The following is a 27,222-nucleotide window of genomic DNA, read 5'->3' as shown; positions in this document are numbered from 1 at the left end:
TTAGACTATTCATATTCATAGTTAATATAAGTGTATATGTTTTTCCCCAAGTGTTAGCAAATGTGGATGAAATTTCAGAAGTTCGTCCTGAGCAATATTATTGTGCTCGATATGTCATTGTTTTAAATAGGATTTCAAACCGTGTAATTCTCAAAGGTCTCATACAGTTCTTCATTCCTGAATGAATTTTGCTTTATTCCCAAATCTCTCTAGATTCCCAGAAAAGTCAGCAGGAGCGTGCTGAGGAGCAGCAGGTCCTGGAGAAGATGCTGGGGGTGGTGGAGAGACGAAACAAACTGGTGGCTCTTCTGGAGGAGCAGAGGCTACGAGAGAAGGCAGAAGACAAGGACTTGGAGTGTTGTGCTATCCAAAGGGTACCACTTTCACTGGACCTGAATCCTCCAATGTGAAGACAAAGAGTGGCCCAGCATTTCAACAGCACCAATGCACATTCAAGCAAACTGTATTTCAAATACAGCTGGATATAAAAAGACATTTGTTTTGATTTTGCAGACTGAAGGTGAATATTTATTTATATCAGGACCAGTTTTATGCAGACTGCTGTGCAGGAGAGTGTATATATATATATATACATTTATTTATTTATTTCGTTCAATTTAAGATTGTAGCTGAATAATTGTTAATGCACAGTACAAGTTTTATGTACAGTACTTCAAGAGCCTTGCTCACAGGAAAAGGACGTCTGAATGAGATTCTATTAGTTTCTGTAACTGTCATTGCTGAAAAAGGGGTTGTCATTATAATACTGCCCAGAAAAGAAAGCCGAATAGCAGAACACAACATTACCATTGTTGGCAACACAGTGGATTTGGAAGTAATACTGTGTTGCACTGTGGTAATGATACAATAAATAACAGTGCCTATCAGTCTATTTATCTTATAGCTATCGGCTATCCACCATGATTCCATGCAAGAACCCATGTGGTCACATTTCAAGATACACATCTTCTGTACATTTCAATAAAAAGGGAAACAAACCTGTTTTTGTTTGCTTTAGAAAAATGCATAGTATTTGTACTCATGTGTTCAGCTCATGTGTAATATTTGTACACCATAGTCTAAACCCTGGTCCAAGACTAACCCAATGCAGCTGTTTTTCTTTTCGTTTGGTCATTTGCATTTTGTATACTGACATTTAAACATAAATTGCTTTATTAGGCTTTTTGGTGCACTTTGTTTATCCCAGAGAAATAGACATGCTCATAATTGAATACTTGAATAAAACATCCCAGAGTGCACTTTAGTGAAAGCTAAGTAAATCTAGCCTAAGTAAGTCTATTTCGCAAGAAATAATTAAAAACATATTCAGGAAGCATATGAAGCAATATTGAAGAATATTTTATAAAAATAGTCAATGCCAGAGCAAATACATTGTTCAGTACAGAAGAATACAAATAAAAAAATGTAGTTTTCTTCTTGCCAATGTTGCCTGCATATTACTCAATATGTCGGGTGATTAAAATCCATTTTCTTAATTCCGACTTTTTAACATTATTTCTGGTCCAATTTTAATGTGCTCAGAATTTTGGGGTTCACTTTTTAAAATGAATTATTCTGCCCCATAGAAATGCAATACAAATAATTAGCAATAGATAGATAGATAGATAGATAGATAGATAGATAGATAGATAGATAGATAGTGGACAAAAAATGGAAGCACCTGGGTGTTTATTGAAAGCAAGGCCTTCCACACAGATGTGGCTCATGCATTAATTAAGCAAATAACATCCCAGCATGCTTAGGGTCATGTATAAAAATGCTGGACAGGCCAGGTTGCCTATAATTATGGCTAGCATGGCTGCAAGAGGAGACCTCAGTGACTTTGAAGAGGGGTGATTGTTGGGGTGCGTTTGGCAGGAGCTTCAGTGACCAAGACAGCTCAACTTGCTGATGTTTCACGAGCAACGGTGTCTAAGGTGATGTCGGCATGGAACACCGAGGGAAAGACATCATCAGCAAAGGGCAACAGTGGGAGGAAGCGCATACTCCAGGATCGTGATATCAGTGCACTAATTTGAAGTGCAAGGCAAAACAGGCAAGCAACTGCAGATCAATTGACTGCAACTTTCAACCTGGGCCGCGAGCAACAGGTTTCATCAAAAACGGTCCACCGATAATTCCACAGAGCGGGTTACCATAATGGCCCAACGCCCTATTAAGTGACTTTACATTGGTGTTTCCATTTTTTTGTCCACTATGTGTATGTATGTATGTACAGTATGTGTGTGTGTGTGTGTGTGTGTATATATATATATATTGATTTAGTGTTTTATTTGGTGTAGTGGTTCATATACTTACACTGGATTATACAGTGCATTTCTATGTGTGTCTGTATAATAGTTTATGCCCAGTTCCCATTTTCAGTAACCAGGTTATTTACTGATACTGATAGGCTGCTGGGTTACACTAGCTTGCTCAGTGAACAGGGACACCTCTTACTCTAGTGCATTTCAAAGGACTTGCAATGTATCCAGTTTATGTAAATGACCTATGAAATATGTTCTTTGCTTCATTGTACTGTCTATAAAAGATGAATGCAGTAGTATATTGAAATTCCTTTTTAGTGCATATAAACCCACTGAACAAAACAGTAGAGGTATGCTTAAAAAGAAGCAATTAATTCACTTTCTACTTTATTTTTATTTATTTATTTATTTTTTCTTGTAACCATGATTTGGTTGATGGTTCGGAAGGGCTCCTCCCCCTTCCAGTGTTCAATCAGTCACACCACGTCAGGCATTTGAATGTGTTATCGAGCCGTTTATACTGTAATGGACAGTGTATGTACACTACTTGAATGTATCATGCAATTACCCAAGACCGACTTGGATGTAGTAAATTCTAGAACTTCCCAGAGATCTTTTTTCTACCTCATGTAATACAGCAAATACCTACAATACCTATAGGGCAGCAGTGTGGAGTAGTGGTTAGGGCTCTAGACTCTTGACCAGAGGGTCGTGGGTTCAATCCCCAGTGGGGGACACTGCTGCTGTACCCTTGAGCAAGGTACTTTACCTAGATTGCTCCAGTCAAAAACCAACTGTATAAATGGGTAATTGTATGTCAAAATAATGTGATATCTTGTAACAAGAAATAAATAATAATAATACAAAAGTATAGTTTCTTGTTATACTATGCACCATATTCATACATTCTGAGATAAAAACTTAAAGCAAGGATGTTGTCTGATGTCTTCATCTGTGTTACTTCATGAAGGTATTAGTGTAAATCTGCCTATTTGCCATTAGGATTAGTCTATGTGTAGCATTTACTCCAGTGAACATGCTCACTAAATTGTAAAATGTGTCACAATAAAAAAACTATTATTATTATTATTATTATTTATTTCTTAGCAGACGCCCTTATCCCTCTCCTTCAAATATAATATATATATATTTATTTATTGTTTTATACATAATGTGTCTGATATTGTAATTTCTGTACCAACATGGGGAACCTTTTTGTCTGGGAAGTATTAAAAAAAAACAAAAAAAAACAAAAAACAATTTGTCTCGCATTATTGAACACCAGCAACTTTTAAACTTCTATATAAATAAATAAATTAATTAAATTTTTAAAAAAAGTGCTACTGGTTGAAGAAAAGTATTTAAACTCTGCAATAATTACAGCCATGCTAGTTAAAGATTAACTTCCACTTTGCAATTTTCTTCCGTGATTATTAAACTGTCAAGGTTGTTACTGTATAGTTGACACTACATTCAAAATACTCCATCTTCTGTGCTTTTTTCCCCCATAAGTACTTTTCAGTTTCTACTAAACTGAAACAAAAGTGCATCGGTTTGATGTAAGTGCAAGATTTCACAATGTTTTTTTTCTAATTCGTAAAGGAAAAAAAAAAACCTTTTACGTAACTTTTCACTTGGCTTTTAATGCCCAACTTGCAGCGTACAGTGCAGTAACTTCCACAGTTGTACTTTTTGTTTTGAAGGGGAGGGAGCAAAGGCAGAGGGAAGGGAGCTGGGCTACATCTGCACGGAGAAGCAGAGAACTGAAGGTTGATCAAATACTTGAAATTCCGCTTCCGTCTGAGGGGCAGCCTCTGATTAAAGTAAGGACTTTCTTTAGGATTTTCTTCTCGTTCTCTCTGTCCCTCAATCAATCCTAAAACAACGGGATTTAGCAATGGCTTCTTCACCCCAGAAATCTCCGTCCACCCCCAAATCTCCTACCGGTACCCCTAAATCGCCTCCTTCAAGAAAGAAAGATGACTCCTTTCTCGGCAAACTTGGAGGGACTTTGGCAAGGAGGAAAAAAGCGAAAGAAGGTAATTGAATTTTTTAATAACATCGCGTATTCTTGCGATATTTCTTTATTCTGGAAAATAACGAAATATTTGCAGTTTCATATCTTACAGATGTTTCTTGTTTTTTTTTATTATTCATTAAAAAAAGGGATGAAAAGTATTGTGGTTATATTTTTACGAAAACCACAACTTAATGGATTCTAATCTCTCCTTTTGGTATTACAGATGGTATATAGACTACCGTCACATTATATATTTTAATAGAAAATATTATGCGACAGAAATGTTACTGTTATTTTGTAGCAGCATTCTGGCTATGTTTTGAACGTGGGTGTGCCCAGACATCTTGGAATTCTTTCCCGTGCAACCTGACGTCACTACAAGAACAACGTTGAACAAAAAAGTTACAGCAACTTCTGAAACGTGTTCTCAAGAGTCTGGTTCTGTGATTTCACTCTTCATTGTAATGTGTAGCAACTAGAATTCTCCATAATGGACACAACGATCTGGTGTGTGGCATTTTTATCTATCTATCCAAAACACTCCAAAACACTTTTCATACATTATAGGAGATCACTTTTCTTTATTCACATTAATAGCAAGTTCAACTACAAAGTTTTTTTTTTTGTGTATGTAGATGCTTAGCGCCCGCTTTTATAAGTTGAGAGGTGTGTCTGTGTGCGTTTCTTTTTGGTTTGTTTACTAAAAGTTGGTCAGAGTATTAAAACAAGCTTGGAGCTGCCAGGTACTGTATATATCAACAAGCTGTTATCTGTATTAAACATAATCAATCAATCAATCACTCAATCAATCTTTATTTTATATAGCGCCTTTCATAGTGGACCACCATCACAAAGCGCTTTACAAGATGCAGTAACAATAAAATCCATAATACTTTAAATACAGAGAAATGCATAATACATGCTGTACAGGAAAAAATAATAATAATAATACAAACAAATAGTGCTTTAAAAAAGGTAAACATTTGAAATGCATGATTTGTAATTATTACTAGAGGATTCTGTTGTTGTCTTTCGGTCCCATCATTATTACACATTGAGAAGAATCGTGCAAAACGTTAAGATTTAAACAGACTGTCAGCTTTCTGAACTCAGGAGCTGTGGTCTGTCTTTTGAACCACGTGTAAACGGATACGGAAACAAACACAGGGTTGTTTTTAAATAAATACACCTTTTCCTGGTGCAATTATGTTTGACTGAAACATTTTGTAAATAAGCCGTTTGAAAATCTTCTGTCATGCATGAAAGTGTTTTAACGCACACTTATGGTATGGGTATTCTGCTACATGATTTCAACATTGAATAAAGCAAAAAAAAATAAAAAGGAGATATGTTACCACCTGAAAATAAACAGAAACCAAATCCAATCAATTTACTGTAAAGTAAGCATGTAATCTCATGGGAGTATTTACATACATACTTACATGCATGCATGCATACATACATACATACATACATACATGGAAACACATACATACATTGTTGGCTCCATTTTAATTATCTCTAGTCTGGAAAAGACCTCGGTCTAAATATTTTTCCATTTCCATTTTTAAATGAAAACAGTGTGAAAGGCTATTGAAAAGACTGAGTTGAAACTCTGAATGATTGAGTATGAGTCTAGCAGCTGAATAACAAGTCTCTTGTCTAGTATACATTTTAATAAACTGCACCTGTTCACCAGGGTCTTTTATTGACATTGCAGTGTTATGGAAAGCATGTCAGATTTGGCTCTTTACTCTAAATCACCCTTATACTGTTGCAATAAAGACAAGCGTGATAGTAGCACTGTCCCTGTGAGGATTGGTGTGTTGTTGGGTGCTGTGAATATCTTCCTTTATAAATAAAACCCTTACTTTATAAGTAATTATTAAGGTTGTGCCTAATCTTTTTAATGATATAGTTACTTATGAGTAAGTTGCTGTGTAAATCAAAATTTTTTTGGGTTTCGCGGAAATCGTGAAATTAGCCCAATACCGCAGTCTTTACAATATTCTTAAGAAGCAAAAATAAATTATTTCATAATTATTATTTGTATTTCATACAAAAAAAATCACATTAACGAAACTGTAGAGCTCTGCTGTTTGCCTGCGTGTACTATTCACCATGCACACAGTGCTGTGCAGTGATTTATGTCATGTGACTATATGCAATCTAGACGGGAAATTAAAATGCTACACACTGCAAACAAGAAAAAGGATTTCTCTAAAAAGGCAAAAAATGTGTCTGCAGCAGATCACGTAAAGCAGTATCCAGCAGGAGTTTTACACAGCGATGGAGGGAAGCTCTTCTGTACGTCCTGCAATGTTGCTGTAGATCACTACCGTGAATCAGTTGTTAACAGGCGTTTAGATTCAAGTACGCTGTCGTACGCTGAGAAGATTTGCCTTACAATTTAAATCCAAACAAATTCAAATAATGAAATTGCACACTGTAAGTTTTAAAGTATTTTTTAAAACCCTTAAAATATACATATTAAATACTAAAGAAAGGTCAAAACGCATGCACCAATCAGCAGCTACATCTGTGTCATCCAATGGAAGCAACAAAAGTTTTGCTCTTGTTTGATTGGGTGATTCAGATGACTCCATCCAACCCCTCACTCTCTCCTAAAAAAAAACCCCAAAAAACTAGGAGGACTGATACCTGACGCCTGATGTTTGACTTGAGGAGGACTGATGCCTGATACCTGATGATTGATTAGAGGAGGGGTGATTCCTGACACGGGAAGGAGTGATGTCTGAGGATGTCTTAAAATGGACACCGTAGACTTCAAATTCCTTTAAAGTATGTATTATGTTTAGTTTCAGTTATTGAACAGGATTTATAATGAATATTGTCTGATTAAAATGTACTGCTTAAAATATATAGTGTACTAATGCTTCAGCTTATGCATTGATGGGGTTAGAGTAAGTTACCATTAACCACATTCAAAGCATTGTCTGAACAGCAACATCATTCTTGCTGTGTATGAAATCCAGGGCCTCCCTTGACCATGTATGGAGAAATGCCTGGTAATTGACAACAGCTGTAATGACACAGGAATGCAGGAAGGCTCAGTTCAACTGAAACAAAAATAGCAGTAACTTGTTAGGTGGATCTTGAATGTCATTATTTGGATTTCAGTTGAAATCTGTGTTGTGTATGTGTTTTCATTTTCTTTTTCTGAGGTCTCGTTTTAATAAGCTGTGTTGGTTTTTACACAGACTGCATTTCTTTGTATTTCCTTTGCAAACTGGGAAGCAGGCACACATTCCCTTCCTGAGAGTATCCTGTTTTTGCCTGGTACATACATCATACTGTGCTGGAAGCCATATGTGGAATTGCACAAAACCCAGTTCCTGGCACTGTCTAATAAGCTGTCCTCTCCTGTTTCATAGTGAATGCTTCATCAACACTGTTCACAGGAACTTAGGTGAATTCTCGTACCCCACTGGTGATGGATATATCCTGATGAGGGGCCCAGTGTACATAGTGTATGGCATGCCTCTTATAACATGGATATGGAGAAGTGCTTATCCAGTTGTAATGAAATTGTTTAGCACAAGTTATTGAGATTGTGAGAATCTGGAAAAACCTATATGTTCATGCATCTGTATGTCGCCATTATATTTTTACAGGACATAGTTCATGGTAATCTTATTCATAACACACAACTCGAATGTGACTTAGCATTGAACTAGGGAACAAATACAGAAGCAGTCAGTTTGCAAATCAAGTTTTACAAAAAAATTCAAACCATTTCATCATTTGGACATGGAATTTAATATAACACAAAGACAGTCCCATTGGGAGTAACCGAATAGTCATGTTCATTAATAAAAATAGGTAAAACTAGACAAGGGAAAAAAATATGTGTCTTAGCTTATCTGAGAAGCAGCAACACACTCTCCCTGTTTACTGTCCAGTACACACTCAGCCTTTCCATTTGCATTCAAGATACATCAACAAAGAAACAGTCATAGAAAATGAAGACAGTGCTCCTTATGGATGGCTTTCCTAACTCAAGGCGTTGTTTTTGTATTCTTTTGTTTATTATTTGGTAAAACACGGCGTGTCCCTGCTGTCTAATAGTCAATGAATGCATCTGTTATACAGTATCTTTTGCCTCTCACCTTGATTGTATTCATTCTCAGACTGTTTTTAAATAAAGTACAGTTTGTATTGAAAATGTTTCTGTATCCTGGTGAACTAATATTTCCATGAGTATGTGATTGTAAATATTCCCCAGAGAATAACCCCAAAATCCTGCTTACAATCAGTCAAGGATTGCATGTGAATTTGGTGCCTACTGTATTAAAAGCAAGGTAAGACATGCAAAAGTGGTTTGAATCCCGCTCCTGCCAAGTTGACGATCCACAGGGCGTGTGTTATTGGTCTTTGCCTCATTGCACTTTTAAAAAGTCTGTAAATATTATGATAGGGTCCATAGGACAAGCACCTTGTATGGAAAATAACATTAACAAAACACAGAAAACAAGACAAACAACAATTGTATATCCCTTGTTCAAGGCTTGCCAATTTATTGGTGTTTGCATTAAATAAAGATCAAAAAGGCTTTTTAGAATGAGGCTGCTGCAGATGGTAACGTATTTACACAGAATAATGCCAGCAGAATGGAACTCGCCAGGATGTTTGAAGGACTGATTCGATTTGATATAAAGTCTTTAAGTCCCGAGTGGCATATTATTGAATTATAAACACTCAGTCATTCAGACTTTTCCTTCGTGATATATAGAGGCAAGAGAGGTTTTGAATGAGGACAGTCTGTCAGCAGCGCTTGTAAAAAGAACTTCCGTTTCGCAGATAGAAAGAGTGGGAGGCAGCGGCTCGCTATGAAAGGTCGTTAACATTTTACTGACAGTTCACATTGTTCAAAGAAGATGAAGGTGTCTTGGTTAGAATACAATGGGATGCGGAGCTCTTTGTCCACAAGGTAGGAGATCCTTTTGCCCGTCAGTGTCTTCAATCCATTGAACAGATGAGGAGTGGAAACTGGGTGGTACAGCAAGGAGTGTCTTTGCTGTAGGAAGTATGTCTCAGTGCTGATATATGGGGCACACTACTCCGTAATTAACCTTGACGGTGAAATCAGTACATGACGAAGTAATTATTCTATATTTATCATGATATTTTTTAATATCAAATACAAAAAAAAGGATCATTGGGAAATTTAAACTTTTAGTGTAATACTGTATATATTTTTATTATACATATATTTTGTGTTTTGCTCTGTATGTGCTTTTCTAAAATTATAATTTCAAAACTAGAACTGGGATCGCCATCCTGATACATCATACTAGATATAGTCCAACCCCTTAATAATTCATCTGATCTTTTGGAAATAATAATTTATTTTCTTTTCTTGGCTTTTCTGTTGCTGTTGAACAAAACATTCATTTAAGAACGGCAGTAATCTCACCTGACATACACATGCAATATATTCCTAACATTCCTAAAAGTTTCTGAGATCTGAATTAGGAGGGAAGTTTCCAGAAGTACAAAGAAATAATAAAATCAGACGCATCTCTGTTTCCAAGCTCCTTGTGTTTCTTCTGCCTTGGGGGTAAAAAAAAATAATTAAATGAAGCGTTTTAATTTGGAATCCAGTTAAGGCAGACTCAGTGCATCTTGACTCCAGTGTTAATTGACAGGATGCAGAATCTCATGTTGCTACGAGTGAGAAGAGGGCAACAGTGGTTGTGGCAAAAGCTGCTTTCCGAAGGGAAGCTGTGGAATCCAACACAGCATATTCCCCTGAACTTCCCCGGGTGAAGAAGACCCACCTACAGAGCACAGCATAGCTACTGCAAGCCTTCCTTCCCCTAGAAAAAAAAACACATTAAAAAAATGTGCTATTGCAGCACCATTCCTGCTGGGTATTAATGATCAGTCTGCCAAGAAAATCTGCTTGTTGAATATTTATACTGCGTTAACCTTGATACAGAGCGCATGCAAAAAATAATAATGGCAATTTTAGCTTCGATTTTTTTTTCTTATCACATTGTAATCTAATACTTCTATAAAGACATTTATAATCCCAGACCCTAGAAAATTTTACAATGAGATATATTTTTCTGGCCACTTGTAGTTGTGAGGATTCTTGTTGTGCAAATCCAAATCTTACGAGGGCGATTACGCAATGCGGTCCATTTTGTTTAATGGAGAAAGCCGTGAATAACTGCTTGAACGAGGAGCTTGCTTTTTGAAGGGCCAGTGCTAATGTAGTGAAAGCGTCATTGAGAGACCTAGTGTTGTAGCATGGCTCCAGTACTTAATTTACCAGTGTGTGGTTTTGAGTCACGAGTTAATGGAATGAAAGTGATGCCTTTGGAAACCTTCCTGGAAACTATCAGTGTTTGCAAACATCACTCCTCAGATTTTTAATTTTTTTTTTATTGTAAGCTATACAGAACTGCCTGATATATTGCTGGTGTACCACCCTTAAGTACTGGTATTAGGGAAAAAGACTAATAATAAAAAAAATATATGATATATATATATATATATATATATATATATATATAATGTTGCTATATAATGTTGTTGAAGCTGACAATGTCAGGGGTTAAATAAATAAATAACATAAATATGTTTTTGAAGTTCATATCTCCGTGTGGTTTGCCGACTGCTGCATAATCCAGTTCATATCCTGCCTGTCATATTTGTTTACATCGTTGAGTTGAATTTGTTTGAATTTCAGAAAGTCAGAAAATTGTGACAGTGACGTTTTAATCACATTTTAGTGTCTGGTGCATCTTTCTTTTGTAGTATGTTTTGTAATTAATTTTCTGTTAACTCACAGAATCGGTATTCAGCCATTTTGTCTTGTGAAGAGAGCAGGAGGAGAAAGGCATTCCTTTGAAAAGGGGCGTGACTGTCACTGATGTGAACCAATCACATGACAGATGGAGACTATTGACCGGTGGTGTAAGGATGTTAGAGCAATAGTTCTATCTATTTTTCCTCCTATGATGAGGCTTTTAACCAATCACAGGCCAGCATTTCCAATCACTGATAGATATATTTATTTAGTTCTGTAGTTAAATGACAAAGGTTTTTGATATCATTTTAATATTTCGATGTGTCTATAACTGCTTCTAAAATGCTCAGGGCCCGCTGCCCAGCTTAATCCAGTATTGTTTGAGTGATATTGTTCACCACTGAAAAATGTTAAACTGTCATCTTCCAAATGTTTAATTTTGGTTCATGATGTCATTTTATGGTATTCTAAACAGCAAACTGTCACTGGGAAGGAAAAAACGTTATAAATGCAGAGCTCCTAAATTCATCTGTGATCACAACAACGACTACTGTGCTGCAGTGTAGCTAGACCCTATAAGAAAGCGAAATTAAACGTGAACAATGCAATAAAGTGGTATAAATAGTTAGGCAACGTATCAGCTCCATTGTAAGTGCTATCATAGTGCTATCATCTGCAGTTACCATGCAGTTAAGCTGTACTCCAAAGTAATTGTCCCAATTTGATACACTGCCACAGCAATTAGGCTGCAGATGTATATTTATTTTTTAACATGTTTGGGCTTCCCTTACTCTGACCAACAAAAGTATTCCTGCAGGTGAGCATGTGGTAGTGTGTTCCCAAGCCTTCACAGAACTAGAACAGAAGCTAATAGAATGCTGCTCCACTAAAGTCATGTTCACAATAGTCGAACCTAGGCTGTAGGTTTAGACATGCGTATTGACTTGTTCTTATAATATGACAAGAAATGGTAGTTCAGGCAGGAAACTCACTTTTAAACTCAGATCAAATCAAGCATCTTTTAGCCGCTTCCAATAGTTTCAGTCCAGCAGCTAGTAACTTATTTGTCATCCGATAAACGATATGTCCAATGATCGGCGAGGAAGGGATTTTTATAACCTCAATCCGTTACGTCCTTCCTGTGCGTCAGAGTTCGCCTCCTCCTCCCCAGCATCCACCTGCTTTTTGGCTTCGGCTGACGGGGAGGGCTGCTATCCTGCCACCCTGCCCATGATTTCCCTACGGTCAGCCCCTCCACTTATCTGCAAGCAAATTTATGTACAGGGTTACCTAGAAAGGTGAGGCCAAAGGCCAAAGAATGTAGTGTGAAAATATGTATAATGTAGTAATGCTGTCTAGTCTATGCTTTAATAAATAATCTGTAGCATGAGTTTCCTAACTGAAGTGTGCAGTTACAGCTTCTTAAACAGAGCAATTGTTGCTTTATTCACCCTGCAGAAAGGCCTGCTGTATACCATTCAAAATACAGCCAGACATGGTTAGAACAAACATGATACACACTTTAGAGCAATGCTGAGGTATATGTCTTGTCATATCATAACCAATGCATATTTTGTCTTATGGCAGGACACTGTGTTGTGTTGTATTATTTACCTACAGTGAGTATATACACTATATGCTATTGTCAAAGAACCCTGTGCAATTTTAATTACAAGTAATTTCGGACATATTAATTATATTACTCACTAAGTGGCTTTCACCAAAGAGTACTAATTTGCAGATTCTTGTAAACCCTAATTACAATCTATTACTGAATGTACGGTGAAATGGTAGGCAATTAGAGCACAAAAAGCTTGTACTGGAAAAAAGAACATGTGATTTTGTGTTTCAGTCTCTGAACTCCAGGAGGAAGGGATAAATGCTATCAACCTGCCTCTCAGCCCTATTCCTTTTGAGCTGGACCCCGAGGATACCATGCTAGGTATGACATTATCCTGAATTAAAAATCACTCAGTGGTGGAATATGTAGTAAAAAAAAGTCTTTCCCATTGTCCTCAATGGGAAAGTGGACCACATTGCCTGACAACCTTTCATTTGACTGTTCTGCTTGACAGAGGAGAATGAAGTCAGAACAATGGTTGACCCAAACTCCAGAAATGATCCCAGACTTCAAGAACTAATGAAGGTTTGACTTTATTGTTTATTTCAGTATTTGGTTTTGATATTTCATCTTTGGAATATGGAACTGTACCGTTAAAAGGTTGTATGTCAAACATCTTTATATCTTCGTGGCTGCTATTTACTGTAGTATTCCTCTAGAGACTAATTGCAAAGCCTGTAGACAGTACATCTTACAGCTCTGGTGAATATTAAGAAATGTGGTCATCCTACTCTAATAAACACATCTCTCATTCCTCTTCGCAGGTATTAATAGACTGGATCAATGACGTGCTGGTTGGAGAGAGGATAATTGTGAAGGACGTGTCGGAGGATCTGTATGATGGACAAGTGCTCCAGAAGCTGTTTGGTTAGGATTGAGATTTTAGTTTTTTTTTTTTTTTTTTTACAGAATCAGTACTTAAAGGTTATCTCCCTAACACGGTTTGCCTTTATCATTGTCGTTTTAAAATAAAGCCATCAGTCTTTGGAGTATGTTTCCACGTTGAGGTTCCGTTGTAGTGCCATCATGGAAAGTGACTTTTATTGGAGGTTTCGTATGCTTGCTCACAGATTGCCCAGTGTCAATTTTCAAGACATCGTCATTTAAACCATCGCATCTGCTTTGTATTGACGCAGAGCCTGAAAATACCAAGTTAACACAATTTAGTTTTAAAGCAAAACGACAATGATGAGATAGACCAGGTGGTGCCAGTAAGTAATGATCATAATGTTTTCAAGCACGCAACTGAAACATGACTTTTATTTGATTTCAATTTGGCTGTCAGAAAAGCTGGAGGGCGAGAAACTGAATGTGGCTGAAGTGACCCAATCAGAAATCGCTCAGAAACAGAAGCTGCAGACGGTTTTAGAGAAGATCAATGACACTCTGAAAGTCTCCCCCAGGAACATCAAATGGAATGTTGACTGTAAGTGTTGCGCTATTAATATGTGGCCGTGCCAGCATAAAGCAATCAGTAAGGGTTTTTGTCCAAAGATCCCAATTGTAATACAATCGAGTATCTTGTGCTTCACAGATTTGAAAAGGTCACCATTGAAACTGTTTTTTTTTTTTTTGTTAATGGTTCTCTTAGTGTTGAAAAGGGTCTGTTTCGTCAGGGTAGAACTGACTAAGACAATAAACAAGCTACACTAGAATGTGTGTAACTGAGTGAAAAAGAACAAGTATGCATTATAACAACTGCAGAAATCCTAAACCATATTCCGCCCTCAGACAAAATATGTAATGTATCCCTGCTGCCGATTAAAAATAGCTGATTTGTCACAGGAAAACGTTGGAAAATGTCCTTTCCAAGAAAAAGAAATCGGTTCATATTGAGTTCATAAGCGTGCAGATTCCCAGCTGCCTCATTGTATGGATTGGAATTGCTTTTTTCCCCTTAACATTCCCTTAGACTTTACCACTGATGTATTTTGTAGATTTTGTCACCCCAAAAAAAAGTGTTTTTTTTTTTTTAAATCACGCCATGTAAAGTAATGACCGTCCCCACTCCCCCAGACATACAAACGTACAGACAAACGTCTTTGTTTGCTATTTCTGTATGGCAGAACCTACAGAAAAGAAGTACATTCTCCTATTAAGACCCTTTGATTAGTTTCCCTTTATGTGTAGAAGGAACAAGACTGTCGTTTGTTTTGCCAGTGGAATCCCAAGAGCACAGGAAATGTCACACTGTCATCGTCTCACTCTCAGCCGTCCCCTGACATTGTCTCTTGTAAAGACATCAAGCACTTTAGCTCTGCGTGTGCATTGGCACGGCAGTTTAAGGTCATCTGAAATCATTCTTTGAGTGCTTCAGAAAGGCCTGGAGCCCTTTAATATCTTCTAATTGTTTTGATTATATTATTTTAGTCTGAGTAGGCAGGTTTACTGTCCAGTTTGATTCTGTTTTTCATGCAGTTTCCTGTATTAGTTGCTAAATTAGTTCAAATCTCCATTCCTTTGCTATGTCATGCATGTGGATGTAAAAAATATTGTTCCCAAGTCAACGTAGTGCCAGTTTTGGCTTTTATTTTTTAACCCATTGACCTACCTTTTCCAGATCACTGTAGTGCCACCTGCAAACACTGGTTGTCACTTTCATTCAAACCAGGCTTTGCTCTTTCTTTTAAAATGAACAGAATTTTTTTTTTTTATGGGTTGAATTTCTGATTTTTGGTTATCAAGTCACGTGACAGCTCTTGTATGTTGAAAATAATTACTGCCCAGATATCAGGTGACATCAAATAAAATGGCATAAACACTGGTCATGCAGCTAAGATTATTCCTTTGTGACCATTAAATTGCCTGCCAAATGCAGTACCACTGTTGTCAACGGGCCTGATGTGATCTTGTCTATGACAAGAATAAGAAATAAAACGAATGCAATAAAAATGGACTGTGTAACTTTGACAAGATTAAATCCAGTATGTTGTTTCCCCCTGTCAGATTTGAAGGCTTTGTTTCAATGTGCAGTGCTCTATCTAATGCTCCCCTGTATCTTGTTGGCAGCTGTCCATGCCAAGAGCTTGGTGGCCATTCTTCACTTGTTGGTAGCCCTGTCCCAGCACTTCAGGGCACCCATCAGACTACCTGATCACGTGTCTATCCAGGTGGTGGTCGTTCAGGTAAATTACAATCCAAGAGAACAACATCTCACCTGAAAGACAGAGTACAAGGAGGTTAAGTGACTTGCTCAGAGTCACACAACGAGTCAGTGGCTGAGCTGGGATTTGAACCCGGGACCTCCTGGTTACAAGCCCGTTTCTTTAACCACTGGACCACACAGCCTTCATATGTTGAAGCGTTGGGCAAAACTAGACTTGCCCAAATTAATGGCATGGGCAAACCAGATTTGCCCAGCATCGATTTTGAAGCGTTGGACGAAGCTAGACTCCCCTGGGCTAGCCCCGAAATTCAGTGAAAACTGTTGAAAAAACGGGTTTTGCCCAGTCGTCTTTTTCGTCAAGTTCTGGGCCAATCTAGATCTGCCCAATAGGTCGCGGGCAAGTGCCGAAAAAAGTGGTAACTTCGGGATTCGCCCAGAAGCTCTTGGCGAAACTAGATTGGCCGGGGCAAAACTAGACTCAACAGACGACGGGTTTCTCCCTTAACATATGTATATAATAAAAATTGCAGGCTGTAAAGTAAGAATTATTTTGAGGTTGATAGGGATTCCTTAAAAAAACACCTGTGAAGATTGTAGAAAGTTAATTTACACTCTCGTCACTCATACTTGCTGAAGAAAGTCGATCAAACTGACATGTAATGTATGTTTAAAATGAAGGCAGTGGGATCTTTCTTCCTTGGTGCTACTGTGCTTTATAAGCTCTGTGGGCATGCTTTCTTTTTTAAAGCATGCTGGTCATAAATCATAAGCCTCAAAATGTTTTATTAAAAGTTAGACTTGCCAAGAAGCACATTTTCCTTCATTTGTGATGAAGAGGCAGAGAGTGTTGATCACAGTGAAATATAACAAAACAGAAAATGTGCTGTTTATAAAGGTGAAATGTGATGGTTTTATTAAAGAGAATCAATACCGGTATATTCAGTTAGACAAATCCTTGTGAAGTCCCATATCCTGTGCCTTATCTATTGATATTAAATATCTTTAAATCATTCAAATCTCAAATTAATATAAAGGAGATTGAATCATTTTAAATAACTTTAAAGATCTGGGAATTTCTAGACTTTTTTTGCAGAAAGAAACACATATGTAGGAAAATCAGCCCTCTATAAATGCATTGGATTTTTTGTGGTACATTTTATTGTTGACTGCATTCTCTTCTTCCCCACAGAAACGCGAGGGAATTCTTCAGTCTCGCCAGGTTCAAGAGGAAATCACTGGCAACACTGAGTACGTCAGCATTATTGTAGTCAGCGATTCGCTAATTGAATGCATATGTTAAGATGAAACTCAATCACTTGTCATGGCTTTGATACTTTAGTTTAAGTTCCTGAGGGGCTAAGCTGAAATATGTTTAACCTCTCAACTAAAACTATAATATTTTCTTTGACAGGGGATTTAAAACGAACACCCATTTGCTGACCTATAGTGTTGTGGATAACTCCAGTAGTGAATTTAAGACGCAGCCCAAATTTCCCACCCTTAATTTGAGCAAAAAATTAAATATTGAATAAAAATGCATTTACAAAAATAAAAACTCAGTTATGCATATAAGAAAACGACGGATGGAGGCAGTTTGCGGGCATCTGCTGTCACACAGAGCATTACAGTTATGAGCTGCTTCTCATTTCCAGTCGTGAAATTACTTGCACATGTTTTTCTCCCTTTTTGTGAACTGTGGTATTTCTTGGCATGTCGAAAAATACAGGGGTCTGATCAGCATTTCCAAGCCTAATGAAATGAGCCTAATAATGAAGCACTGAAATTGTAAAAGCTTCTCTATGAATACCTCAGGAAACTTTTAAATCAAATTTGAAAACATATCTGTTTGAGTTAGCTTATTTTTGAGCTGGATTGCTCGACTGTTGGCTTCCTTTCTATTTTTTGGTTTTATTGGTAAGGTAACCGGTTTGAGGATACATAGATACCAGAAACCCTGCTATTAATAAGCACAGTATAATTAATCAGGTTGATTTTACTTTGATAAAATAGAAGTTACATTCAGCAAACACTACAATACATAATGCTATGAATACTATGTAAGGAATGTGTCCACCCTTTATTAATCTTTCTCAAACAATTCAAGTGCTGCCTATTGTGACGCAACAACATTTTATTTAAACACTGCTTTTCAAGGCAAACCAAGGATTTTCACCCCTCCAAGTACAAACAAAACAGTCTATGAAGGCAGCCTCCGACTTTTATGCAACCTCAAAGCATCGGTTATTTGTTAAAGTGCCTCTATGTTGCAGCAGATTAGAAGATTTTTTTAATTTTTTTAAAAAGGCTCTCTATTCTCTATACTAGAGTGACCTTGTCTTGATGCCATGATTGCCTCCCTCGGGGACAAGGAACCTATCAAGAAACATGATTACCTCTTAGCTTTCAGGATCCGTGTGCTGTGTCTGAACTTAGGAAAGAAAGACCTGAGCAGGGAATAGGGTTGGATTCTGCTATACTTCTTCCAGCTGTCTGATTTGGCATGGCTTCAACAGTTGCTATTTACTTCAATGTTATATATATAGTATATATATATATCCCTATTTTGTATTACAATGCTGAACCATTTTTTTCTCCTTTGCTTCTTTAGGGCTTTGTCAGGGAGGCATGGTGAGTACATATAAAAGGAGGTTGATTCTCAAGAATTTGAAAAAGTATTTCAGTGTGACACAAAATGGATTTTGTGTTACTGAATAATTACAATTAACTACGAATAAGTTGCAGTCGCAAGATGAGGGAGGAACCAGCTGAGAAAACAGCTGGAAATAATAGCACGTTTACTGGGCTCAGTGTCAGCAGTGTAGTTAAAAGTATCAAGTAGGCTTTTCAAATGTAGAGCCTTCTTCAAGAACAGCTTACAAGTAAGCACAGGGAGCATAGCTATCTGGCTGGATAACCGTGATCTTTGATTACCTATTACCATGTTAAAACATGTTTATTCACGTCATTGCCATTGTATCTTGCCTTCGTTTTGAATCATGTTTTACAGAAAGGGATGCCTTTGACACGTTGTTTGATCACGCACCAGACAAGCTGAATGTCGTGAAAAAGGTTGATATTTAACTTGCACAAACTTTTATTACAAATTACAAAATTTCATACATTCTCATTGCTTTGTTGCAGGTTGCTTTTTTAACCAGTCACATCAGTGCTTCTGTCCAAATAAAAGTATCTCTCAGCAGTGTTGCTGTTTCTGTTGTTTCAGCAATAGCAGTGACCTGGAGGGAGTTTTATTTATTGTAATTCTTTAACTATAACTCGCTCGCTGTGTGTAACACACATAATGCAGCAGTGTGGAGTAGTGGTTAGGGCTCTGGACTCCTAACCAGAGGGTCGTGGGTTCAATCCCCGGTGAGGGACACTGCTGTTGTACCCTTGAGCAAGGTACTTTACCTAGATTGCTCCAGTAAAAACCCAACTGTTTAAATGGGTAATTGTATGTAAAAATAATGTGATATCTGTATAATGTGAAATAATGTATAATGTGATATCTTGTAACAATTGTAAGTCGCCCTGGATAAGGGCGTCTGCTAAGAAATAAATAATAATAATGTGCACCTCTTGTATACACCCTTATCAAACAATACCAGTATACTGAGCAACTCATATATAACGTGCAACCTGTTTTTAAAATGTAAAGATCCTTATAAAATGTATAAAAGGTGTGTGATATATTTGAAACATTCCAGTACACAGAAACATGCAGCAGTTATCTCCCACAGGGTCAGCGATCCTGAGGGAGAATAAGGGCCCCAAACATATGGCTACAGTTTGAAAACAACATACAACAAGCAGTGAGATTGTCACCACAGTCGCAAAGTGTTTGCTAATACAGCAGTAAACGTGCATCAAAAAGCATGAATCAAGTTTAACCATAATGCAAAAAAAGTAATTTTGCATTCAGAAGTGTTTCTAACTGTTTCTAAGACTTGTTATTTAAAATGTATAGTAGCAGTAAAATCGCAGTTTATAATGCATTGATTATTTTGCAGACCCTGATCACATTTGTGAATAAGCATTTAAATAAACTCAATCTGGAGGTTACTGAATTAGACACTCAGGTAAGATATTTACAAGCATCTGTATGGGGATGGGGGTGCAGAACTAGGATTCATATACAGAACTGTTTTTTTTAATCATACATAGTTTACCTGCAATATGTTACCTAACAGCATTGCAGATACTGTGATTACATTTTGGAAAAGTTTGGCTTTAAAGTTTGCGATATGTTTGGCAATAATGAAACAGACCTAGAGTTTGTGTGAGCACACAAGCAACGTTTCAGGTCTGTTTCCGTTTAGTGCAAGAAAACCACGTCTCGCTGCTGCTTACCTCGAAAGAATGTTTGCATCTTTTAGTGACAGAAAAGGACTCTGAGACTCACAGAGTGAATAATATTATCACTGCCCATGAGGATGCTTAAACCTGTATTTGTTATGTATCAAGGAGATTCATTGTGCCTTTTTGTTTTCAGTTTGCTGATGGCGTCTACCTCGTTCTTATCATGGGACTACTGGAGGGCTATTTTGTTCCTCTGTACAACTTTTTTCTCACGCCAGAACACTTTGAACAAAAGGTATTCAGCTCCTTTTAAGAGTTGAAGATTTGACCGCCAAATGTGACAGCATATAATGTGGAAATAAATAGGGATCTTTTTAAAATGTAACCAGTTGACTAGAAATAATATATATTTCTGTGGAAAGCAAAGACGTAGACGTTCTGTTGTATAGGTTTGCTTACACAATGGTTCCCACTTTATTGTTGATTGTTTTTTACTTTTTAATATCATGACAATGAAAGATAAATCAGCACTCAAAAGCTTTAAAAGATGATAACCAAGACTTTCAAGAGAATTTTTCGCAATTCTCGTTAGCACAACAATATTCTTAGTTTGATTAACCTGAGATCTACAGTAAGTTGAAACCAATGTATCCTTCCACCACATTTCACATTCACTTCTTGTGAACCCACATTGAGTCCTAGACTCTGGGTGGCATCCTAAGTTGTGGTGTGGCTTCAACCCAGTCAAAGTGAAAATAAATGCTGGAAATGTTTGGCATTTAATTAGAATAAATTATTTTTCCATTAACAAAAAGCTGGACAGAACATCTTCCCAGAATAGAGCAACAAATTCGGCTTGGGAAGCCAGTTAAAGTGTGAAGGACTGAGCTGTTTAGTATTAGTGCAAGGGAGTGTGCTTCCTAGCTACCCCACACTGTGCCTACAGAAAGCAATCCCATTCCTTATAGGGTAAGAAGGCATTCTTCCACGGTGCTTGTTCAGTCAAAATCCCTGCCATTAGTGCAATGTTTCAAATGTCCGCTCCTATACACTAGGGACTGTACCAAGGCTTTCGGGTGTGCTCTCTAAGAGTAGTGTAAACACAGCCGTATCTGCTTTTCATGATGTTATAAAGAAATGTTTACTCAGGCAGATTTTATGGATAAGACAGATCTTGGAATAATCCATTTAGAGCTGATGCAATCTGTTTTCGCCAAGCTTTCATTAGAACCTTTCCTGTGTATAACTAACATGCTAATCTGCATAGCATGTTTAGATTTCAATGAAGTAAGGATGCAGCAATCCTTAAAATCCGGGTACCACATTTTAAAGACATTGTGAAAATCTGGCATAGAGTTCATCAAAGGAACGCTCCTTGTGACAAGGTTGCATGCAAATGGAAAATAGCTTGGGGCAGCCTTTTGGGATCCCATTTGGCCTGCCTGGATAAGCAAACACAACCGGAATCTATAAAACACACATGGAAACACTTTCAGGATGTTCTCTTTATGAGTCAAATCGTTGCTTGCTATTTGTCCTGTTGATAACCGTGCTGAAGTTTACACTGGCTTCCCTGCTCATAATGGCTATTATCTTCTTCTATTGAGAAAGTCTTCCTGCTAAAAGGGCAGAACCTGCACACAACCATAAGATTTCATGTCAACAAGCTGCCATATCTAAGATTTGCTATCCTTAGCTATGGCGCAGTTTACCAAATTCAAATCCCAATAAGATTAAGCACTCCAGCATGCTTGCCCAAATGCTGTGCCAGTAGAATCTTAACTTTCATCACTGCTTCTGTCATGCAGGTACATAATGTTTCCTTCTCCTTCGAACTGATGCAGGATGGAGGTTTGGAAAAACCCAAACCCAGGCCAGAAGGTAAAAACCCTGTATTTTGTGCTCTTGTGCAGAATGACCAAAAGTGGTCATAGCGTTGTCAGTATGTCAGCAGCATATTCAAGTGAATCTTTCTGTATCAGACAGTCACATAGGATTTGAGCAATAAAGAGGAACATTTCTATATACTGAAGAAATGGTTCTCCCACGCTTTAATTGTGAGGGTAAAAGTGTCTAATCATTGTGCTTGTTCTATTTGTACCCAATTCAGTGCTCCAAATATTCCAGTCAATTCAAGTAGGAACTCGTTAATATAAAGCTGGACGAGTGTGTTAAATGTAGTTGTACAGTCAGCTTTATTGTTTCACAGATTTTTGGCATCACACTCCGTTTTCACTTGTTGGACACTACAGTGTTTCATTCTTATAATGCTGTAGACTGGAGCCATATATATGCAACTGGAAATGTATTGGTTAACACGTACTGCAAGGGCATGCCACATATTAAGAGTGACACTATGAGCCCTATTCACAAAGTTATTTAAAGTTCTTTCATAGTCTGTTTGTAAGAATAAAATACAGTTTGCTATTCATGAAACTGTTCTAGACTGTTAAAAACAATAGCTCATGAGTTAACAGTGTGTTTGTCTGTATCCAAGCTTCAACAAATGAGTGGTTTCTTGAGAAACAACTAGATTTCCACTTGCAAGTTTGCTGAAGGAGTTAGGGGTGGTAATCAGTTTTGAATGGTCACATATGCTTCTAAAACCATTTAAACACTGTGCTATCCTGACTTCCTGTGACCTTATTGACTGTGTTCTGCTATGTGGTTAAATTTTTTCTCCAACCCGGTGCAATATATTTCAACATGATTTACTTCTAAATGAGTTGTCAAATGTAATAGAAGAATATTATGGATAATTAAGTCATGGCATATTTTATATAGGCTCCAATGGATTGTGAATAGGTCTGAAAATCATGTTTGTGGGGCTGAAGCAAATGTGACTTGACATGCCAACCTTGAAGATAAACTTTGCTTGTGGCATCCTAGCTGGCACAGTTAAACTCAAGTTCCATATATCAATAGATATATAAGCGATTGCAAAAATATGACGTTTGCTTGTGCATGTTATATTTGAGCAACGATTGCATTTCAAGTTTAATGTATAATCACATCAAGATGAAATCAAAATAAGCAGAGACATACGCAACAACGTACAAAACCAGACAGCAATAAGCGTTCTGCTCAGCATTAAATAAAAGACTCAAGAAATGACATTTTATAGAAGAGATCTTGTTCTGAGAGGGTCATACAAATAAATATTTTGAGAATGTAGATGGAATGCAATGTTCTTTGGCATGTGGGCAGAGTGTTTGGTAGGGTGGTAGTTCGGGTGGTGTTGTAAATTTAGCAGCACAATTTGTTTCTGTCAGTAGGTGGTGATATGGTGCTGCATCGTCCTCCTAGAGGTTCTGTTTTGGTTTCTGTAACTGCCAGGATATCAGCCGTCGAGAGAAAACAGGATATTCTTTTAAATGAAACTCTAACAACACAGCATAGTGGGGTTGCCTAGTTGAGAAGGCTACTGTTTTTAATGTGTTTGATGCCTGTTAACAGCAATAACCTGATCTGTTGATTCCTGTAACTACAGCTGTTTTGTTTCCTCACAGATATCGTGAATTGTGACCTGAAGTCAACTTTGAGAGTGCTCTACAACCTGTTCACCAAATACAGGAATGTGGAGTAAACAGGAAGTGACTAGGGGTGTGTTTCCAGAGCAACGACCTCTGTCCGACTCAAGCTGTTTGCCCCGCCTTCCTGTCTCAGTCAATGCAATGGAAAACAGCCACAGTACAGATACAGTAGGTAACTGTGTGGCTCAGTGGTAATATAAGTCTCAAGACTCTATAGTGCCTATTTCAAAGATAAGGGACCACAGAATGTAAACAAGGCAATAAAATGAGGTCCATAGGAACAATACAACAGTATTATATAGTATACACCCTAAATCATGAATATATTTTACTATCAGAACGTGTAAAGTCATTGGTTGTAAGTTCCTTCCTTGTAGTATTTTTATGGTAAAATCCACTGGTCCCATTTCTTGTGCTGAAGATCTTTGGGTTTCTTGCCTGTTTATGCTTTATACAGAAAGTACAGGTTTGTGTAGATTGAAAAAGTTGAAGTTGTTTCTTCCTGGCATCTACTGTAAGGAGACTGGAGTGAAATTGCGTGACAGTACAGCACAGAATGTGGTTTCATACTTTAGCATCATCTTTGAAATGCCTCCAAAGTCTACAAGGAAATGTAAAATAACAAATAATCAAAGGAACATAAACATAAAAACAGGCATATGATTCTATATGCTAGTCCTAGTGAGAGGAAAGGAAATTAAATGGCTTCCGAAGGTAGCTATACCATATCAACAACTAATTGAAATCCCAGAAAGCAGGTAACTGTTTTACTAAACCAAGAATGACAGTCTTTCACATGAAAAGCACTAATTTGGTTCACTACTAAGATCCTTTCCTCTGAAACTCAGTTTGTTTAGAAATTAATAACTACACCGGTATAGTTCTTAAAATATTATTATTATTTATGAATTTGAATGATCATTTGAAGAGGGTCCACAGAAGAGGATCAATTGTTATATTTTAAACTATTAAAACCTTTTTTTTTTTCAATAAAAAGACTCTCATATCATACTAAATATACTTTCCCCAAATTGGTACAACTTACCACTGTGCTGATAGAATTTTTGTGGACAGTGTATTAACAATACATGTGTATGTCTCCAGACTGACTCTGTATCCAGGTTACATGTCTAATGGATAACTTACTGTATGAAAATCATGATATTTGCATTGGGCTTTGGTTTGTGTTTTTCTTTTTCAGTATAAATCGTGGCTAAGGATACTTACTGTATTATTATTATTTATTTCTTAGCAGACACCCTTATCCAGGGCGACTTACAATTGTTATAAGATATCACATTATTTTTACATACAATTACCCATTTATACAGTTGGGTTTTTACTGGAGCAATCTAGGTAAAGTACCATGCTCAAGGGTACAGCAGCAGTGTCCTCCACTGGGGATTGAACCCACAACCCTCCGGTCAAGAGTCCAGAGCCCTAACCACTACTCCACATCGATAGAATCATATATTATTGTACTCTCATAATAGTCCTCAAGGTCTAGATTTGAGAAAATCTTTTGAGAAATCTTTTACTACCGCTTTCTCTGCAGTCTTGGAGCTTGGCTGAAAAGCATTAGCAACGTACTTGAGATGCAGTTGGCTCATTTAATTTGTATGTACGTTATCTACAGTCTCAAGCTCTGGTTAAAATGTATTTTTTAAATGGTAAGGTAATTGAAAACTTTGAAATACAGTAAGTGATATGGGGTCTGTTTAATTGATAAAAGTGTAACTCACAATCAGTCTAAAAACACATTCTAAAACAAAACTGTTTCCACCCTATATTGATAAGGGGTGAATAAGTAACCCCTGGAGATGAAACTGGCAACTATATTTAATATAATCAACTCCTCGGACCTCTATGAAATCATAATAGTCTGAAATACCCACGGTTTATGTAACAGATTGTATCTCTATGCAGTGTGTATCTTGGTTTTCCATTCCAACCCTTATGCAACCTAATATGAAAACGTCTTCGACTGCCAACATGTATTGATTTAATATAGTGAAGTATGAAGTTGTTTAACTGAATGCTGTCCAAATGAAGGTTTCACAGTAAACCTCCAATTTACCTGCTTCACAACCCTGCCAGTGTAATGCAACAAGAACAATAGCACTGTATTTATGATTTCTCTTTGCTGCTTGTATTCAGCGGCTGTAAATTGGGCACAGTTAAGTGGGTTCTAACAATACATTTCAATTACCCATTGTTCTGATGCATTATCTGTATATCTATTATCATTAAGGTTTCGGGATTATGAGCTTTTACATAAGCAGCCTTTTGACAGCGGAAATTACAGAAAAGAACACCTTTGTGTAATTGAAGAGCTGGGTTAAGATACTCTTCAATAGGAAAGAGCTCCCATTAGATTACAATTACCACCGTATGCTGTACCCCGATGTTATATATATATTGCCATGAAATAGGGTGTTCAGATGAGCCCTTGCGATTGTTGTCTTTACATGTGGGTTCTGTGTGCCTGAATGAAGGCTGAATCTTTTGTTCAGAATGAAAGAATTGAGGTGTGTGTGTATCAGTGAGTCACCCTTTGCTGTAATTTTACGGTTTCATTGATAATATGTGGGCATTTGTACCATTGGCAGATGACAAAACAGTACTAGGTAATTGCAATATTAACAGCAGGCATCACAGTGATTAAATGCTGCAAGTCTATATTCCTTTGATTAGATTAGAAAGGCATGTTAAGATAATTACTTTTTTTTAAAAAAACACATATTACGTAATTAAGCCTTTTCTCAGTTGTCATAGTATTATTTTATGAATACTAGACGACTGTAAGACCTTTAATAAGACTTAATTAGAGCGACTGCTACCTTTTCAGAAAGAACTAATATGGGAAGCAGTTTTTTTTTTTAAATGGGTAAATAATAGTCTAGATTATACTGGTCAAAAATGGAACTTTATGTTGAGCACCTGCTTGGGCTTTGTTTCACTTTTGAGCTGTAGCTGTGTGGCAGTCGACTTTTGAATTTTTACTGTTTATTCAATGTGCTTATCTAAAACATATGCATTTTAAATAATATTATTTCCTAAATCTGCACTCATTATCCACTGTTCTGCTGTGGTAGTTTCATTTTTTTTCAATTTTTTTAAAGATTTTTTTAAAATCTGATATTCATTTTTGGGATTTTTTAAACAATACCATGATCTTTTAAAAAAAAAAAAAGTGGACTCTCTCTGCTATCTACATTCATTGGGATTGCAGAATAAACAAATGTCATCAAGGGTCTATTGACAGCAGCTTTTCACAGGGCTAAAAAATGACTGATTTGAAGTCATAGTGGATGCAGCACATACGCTAACTGATTTGTTTTTTAATAATTATCCATGACCTTAAAAAAGCACACACCTAAAGATCTCGCGTTTTGGGACTCTATTATAACCATTATCCTCACTCCTGTTGCTGAACGTAATGGAGGAATTTTATTCTTTCTTTCTTGTGGATTGATGATGCACACAGAATAATGAACACATAAGTTTCAGAGTGCTGTTTTATGCTGTATTAATATTATTATTATTATTTATTTCTTAGTAGACGCCCTTATCCAGGGCGACTTACAAGATATCACAT

General features: G+C 37.0%; 2 protein-coding genes across 3 annotated transcripts in view; both read left to right on the top strand.

Moving 5' to 3' along the window:
• Positions 1-3,468, top strand: part of LOC117434979 (F-actin-monooxygenase MICAL2-like) — a 79,084-nt gene extending 75,616 nt beyond the window's left edge. The window contains exon 39 of the mRNA XM_034057744.3: positions 214-3,468. Within this exon, the coding sequence (XP_033913635.3) occupies positions 214-410 (197 nt within the window). The 3' untranslated portion in view covers positions 411-3,468. The remainder of the gene's footprint in view (positions 1-213) is intronic.
• A 489-nt stretch (positions 3,469-3,957) lies between these two features.
• Positions 3,958-24,846, top strand: LOC117434670 (alpha-parvin). Of its 2 annotated transcripts, none has more exons than XM_034057273.3 (13): positions 3,958-4,306; positions 12,918-13,007; positions 13,141-13,211; positions 13,451-13,553; positions 13,972-14,112; positions 15,696-15,811; positions 16,982-17,040; positions 18,401-18,420; positions 18,800-18,861; positions 19,803-19,871; positions 20,285-20,386; positions 21,900-21,972; positions 23,601-24,846. In XM_034057273.3, the coding sequence occupies exons 1-13, from the start codon at positions 4,165-4,167 to the stop codon at positions 23,675-23,677; spliced, it is 1,125 nt and encodes a 374-aa protein (XP_033913164.1). In that variant the 5' UTR covers positions 3,958-4,164; the 3' UTR covers positions 23,678-24,846. The 2 variants fall into 2 exon arrangements, with proteins under 2 accessions (XP_033913164.1, XP_058859298.1); XM_059003315.1 differs by lacking the exon at positions 3,958-4,306 and adding an exon at positions 9,104-9,238.
• Positions 24,847-27,222: the final 2,376 nt, after the last annotated feature.

Source organism: Acipenser ruthenus, chromosome 28 (genome assembly GCF_902713425.1).
Source record: "Acipenser ruthenus chromosome 28, fAciRut3.2 maternal haplotype, whole genome shotgun sequence".
Taxonomy (NCBI): domain Eukaryota; kingdom Metazoa; phylum Chordata; class Actinopteri; order Acipenseriformes; family Acipenseridae; genus Acipenser; species Acipenser ruthenus.
This window is presented reverse-complemented; position numbering and strand designations above follow the sequence as displayed.

What these genes read in the sequence shown, in the direction of transcription:
- LOC117434670 (XM_034057273.3), top strand. Translation starts at nt 4,165, where the DNA reads ATGGCTTCTTCACCCCAGAAATCTCCGTCCACCCCCAAATCTCCTACC. An exon ending in CCCCGAGGATACCATGCTAG is followed by an intron (nt 13,008 to 13,140) that starts GTATGACATTAT and finishes TCTGCTTGACAG; the next exon opens with AGGAGAATGAAGTCAGAACA. An exon ending in AGCTGAATGTCGTGAAAAAG is followed by an intron (nt 18,862 to 19,802) that starts GTTGATATTTAA and finishes ATTATTTTGCAG; the next exon opens with ACCCTGATCACATTTGTGAA.